The sequence below is a fragment of the Eimeria mitis genome, genomic scaffold, assembly GCF_000499745.2.
Source record: "Eimeria mitis Houghton genomic scaffold, Emh_scaff349, whole genome shotgun sequence".
Lineage (NCBI taxonomy): Eukaryota > Apicomplexa > Conoidasida > Eucoccidiorida > Eimeriidae > Eimeria > Eimeria mitis.
Window position 1 is genome coordinate 16,170 of NW_013571831.1, and position 4,195 is coordinate 20,364.

Below are 4,195 nucleotides of genomic sequence, written 5' to 3' on the forward strand. Positions count from 1 at the left end.
TGGACAAACAAATTACTTGGGCAGAGGCAGGATAAGAAGTTGCCAGAAACCTCATCAGTCTCCTTAGGTTGCACCCAGTACACACGTTCGCTGCTCTTATGAAACGTTCTTCCCTAAAGCTGGTTACCAGCAATATAGCGGTTGGATTTATGCTCTTTCACCGAGCCGGTAACTCGAAAGTACACAAACTAATCCCCCTGTGCTCACACCATTTAACTGAAAGGGACCAGAGGCATCCAGTGCGCGAGAATCTCTACACTGTCTCGTAGGGAATAAAAGTGCCTTTAAATTAAAAGTCTGGGCAGAAGACGCGATATAGAGGAACATCTAACATTTCTGACGCCAGACGCTATTGGGAACGACGGGAAGGCACTCACGGTAGGCCTGCTATTTTGTGGTGGAACGGTCCAGATTGGGGGTCCCGCGTCTTAATATTGTGGCAGATTTCTAAGTTGAGATGTTATTTGAGACATCGAAGGCACACAAAATAATCCCACTTTGTTCGGTAAAATTATCGCTCTGGATGCCTCCGCTCCCCGTTAAATTAAACTCCGGAGTCTCTACGACATAGTTTGTTGCCTGGATTTCAAATATTTTCATGGGGACATCGCTGGCAAGAAGGGGTCCATGCATAGGCACATATCCTTCGTCGCTTCATACCTACAGCTCCTGAACACGAGAGGTCCACGTTAAAGTGCTTATTTCATCCTCTACGGATTATGCAAATTTGCTTCCTGAGCCATTCGCGCAAGGTCTGTGCAGTACGGGGTGACTGCCTCAGCAGATAAAGTACCAAAAACGTAAATGTTCCAAATTTCGTTTGAAGTAACAAGGATCCGTAGAAAACGTTGCGGTTTCATTGCTTTTGAGGGAGTTTCTTTCCACCCCACACAGCCTCCTCGGGTGTGACAGGTGTGCGTGTGCGTGCTGGCAGCACGCACTGTGGCGTCTTCGCTCGTGTTTCAAAGTATTTATTCCTCATCTTTTATTACCTAAACAATACTATAACGAAAGGAAGAGTTATTTCCGCACGTGAGAAGATGGTTCCCTAGATTCACCCTCAGGTTGCGGACCAACACCAAGGGACTCCGCCGACGACGCCTTCTGTGACAAAGTCTTGAAATACGCATCATAGAATAGCTTCTCCCCTCCACCTCCTCTCTTTTAGGCAGAATAATTTATTATTTCGCTTCCCTTTGCTAGAAGGCTTCTCAACTGTGCCGCAAAACAGCTGCTTTACCCTCCTGTAACGGCGGCCCGGGCGGCAGCGGCGCCGGCGGGAGTTTTGGAGGTCCCCTCAGGATTCCGTCCCTCTCCAGCCGAATTATCTATGAAATAAAACTTTACAAACTTATTTTACTCGATTACACTGACATGGGCGTATCCATAGGTTTCTTCTGAGGAAGACTAGCCGCCACCATTAGGACAACAAGGGCTGCTCGCTCTGGCATTTCCGTCGGGATTTTGTGGCGAGTCAAGTGGACTCCCAGTGCATCGCCATTTGCCTTCAGCATCTCCTTCTTTCTAATATTTCGTTACTTTGACGCGAAGGTGNTCCCAGTGCATCGCCATTTGCCTTCAGCATCTCCTTCTTTCTAATATTTCGTTACTTTGACGCGAAGGTGTAGTAGGCATGTTCACCACCATTATCAACCCCGACCTCACTATCGTTTGATCGTCACAGAGGGTCTGTGTGTTGCGTACCCTCTTGGCTACCCTCCTGGTCTTACTCATGCAGAAGTCCCCCTTTGGATATCGCTTACTGTCTGTAGACCCACCCTGAGACACTCTTCGTCCATCTTCTGCCCGTGGAAGGCCGTAGGAGAAGGCAGGCCATGAGGGAAGTTTCTCTGCTGCTCCCCTTCCTTCTTCCGCCTTGGGGCCCTGCTTCACTTTTTGTTACTGCAGGGCAACACGGAAGCCACCATACATTTTTCGAGGTGTCAAGGAACGAACGCCGCCTCCAAGACGCAGGATCAAATCGCGGCATGGGTTTCCTGGGGGCCAGTGATGGGCCGGCCACTGCTTCCGAAATGTCACACTGGAGCCCTGGAGGTTCGCATCCCACTGAGTCTGTCTCAAGCGTTGCAGCTGAACCATATCGCATACCAACTGTGGAAGGGGGTGACACCACCCGCGGAACGCAGTTGGGCATGCAGGAGCCTCTGTCGTTCTACGGTAATGTTCACGTTTCAGATCCAATGCCAGTAGCAGAAGTCCCTATGTGGATATGGTAAGCCCTTACCTAATACAACTTTATTGCCAACCCAGCAGCTAGTACAGGCTAAGCAGCTCCATGACATTTAAGGTTGAAACGGACAGCTGAGCAAACATTTGTCTACAGTGCATCTCCACATGAATACTGTCAAGTAAATAAAACATAGATTCATGTACACAGAGAAATCACCCATGCATCTGCATGCACGCAAAGAAAAATGTGGGCTATGCTGCACCGCCNCATGTACACAGAGAAATCACCCATGCATCTGCATGCACGCAAAGAAAAATGTGGGCTATGCTGCACCGCCATGCATCGGCTTATATATTCCGCATTCGCATGACAAGCAAATGTTTACTTACACAACGACGCAACTCTATACATACTCGAGTGCACGCTTACTCAGTTGGATATTCTTGATGCTTTCCTTTTTTTAGGTCCTCCTCGACCGTCATCTGTGTACTGTTGCTGCTGCTGTGGGCCCTGCACCAACGGCGGTTTTCTTTGGTAGCCGCACAACTACGGCTGATTGAACGCCGCTGTTTCAGCCCCCCCGCTGCACTCTATATGAGCCTCGTATACTCCTTCTTTCCTCTCTCTGGAGCAATCGCTTGGTGAGACACTCCAGAAAGGATAGCAGCAGTAGTTGAAGCCTCAACAGCAGAGGCGGACGGAACCGCAAAGAACGTCGTGGCAGCTGCATCCGGTGTACAAGCAGTTCCGATCATATTTTCCTCTGCAAGACGGCTGCATCCACCACCGTCTCAGTGTTTGCTTTTGGTGCCTCTTGGCCCCTACCCCACTGCTGCTGTGCATTTGGCTTTTGTGTATTCAGGCTCTCCCTCTTGGAGCCCCGTGTGGGTTTGCTGCTGTCACAGCTTCGGTCGGNGGCTTTTGTGTATTCAGGCTCTCCCTCTTGGAGCCCCGTGTGGGTTTGCTGCTGTCACAGCTTCGGTCGGCATGGGAAGTTTGCTGCTTGCATTGTTTCATGCTGTTAATGCTGCACCTGATGGGTGGCCCGGAGACAACACTGCTTTTAATACAGCAGCAACACTCTCTGCCTCCACCTGAAAATCGCGATAAAGCTCATGGCGATACAAAGCAGGTTTTCATTTCGACGGGTGTTGACTGGGATGAAAAAGCAAATAGTAAAGAATTCCCCTCTCCTCTGCCACCAAATCAAATAGATGAGCAACACAAAGAAGACTTATGTGAGATAGGAATGCACTATGATCGTAGACTAATGGATGCTCGACGCCTCAGGCAACAGGACAGCAAAAGCAGCAGCAGCACAAGCAGCAGCAACAGCAACAGCAACAGCAACACCAATCAACTAACCAGCATACCCCCCAGTAAATTCAGTGCAACAAAATTTTATCGACGTGGCGTCTCTGCCCCAAATCTGCTGTTTCCAGTAGCAGACCTGCCAACAGCAGTAGCAGCATCAGCAGCAGCAGCACGAATACCACCAACAACGGAAACAGAACCAGCAGCGGAAGNACAGCAGTAGCAGCATCAGCAGCAGCAGCACGAATACCACCAACAACGGAAACAGAACCAGCAGCGGAAGGAGGGCAAGTGTTGGCCCCGGACGGGGTGAGGCAAGTGACATGCCAAGCGGCTGAGTGTTTTTGCTGCGATCCCGCTTTATCTGCTTCACAAACAGCAGTAACAGCCGGCTCATCACAAAGAGCAAGCGAATGGAACCCGAAGGATTTAGGGGCACCCACCACGCTATCTCCAGCCACGGTTGGTGCTGCCGCTTCGGCTCCCGCAGCCAACACCGGCCGGGGGCCCTTAAGAGGCTTCCGAGCGTCCAATCGCCACTGCCCAGCTGCAGCTGTGACCACTGGTCATCATAGGCGACTTCGATGGATAAGGGGCAGGAGGGCCTCTTGCTTCAGCAGCAAGAGCTGCGACAAAGCCGTGAACTGCCCCAGTTGCAATGAAGACAGCCGGATTTCAGGGTCTGAATGC

The 4,195-nt window shown here is 50.6% G+C and overlaps 1 protein-coding gene across 1 annotated transcript; it reads left to right on the forward strand.

Moving 5' to 3' along the window:
* Positions 1-2,033: 2,033 nt before the first annotated feature.
* Positions 2,034-3,728, forward strand: EMH_0008960 (uncharacterized protein; the record flags this gene model as incomplete). The annotated part of the gene is given in 4 exon segments (XM_013498524.1): positions 2,034-2,233; positions 2,656-2,832; positions 3,125-3,715; positions 3,719-3,728. Coding segments are annotated over 4 exon segments (978 nt in total).
* Between the last annotated feature and the right edge of the window lie 467 nt (positions 3,729-4,195).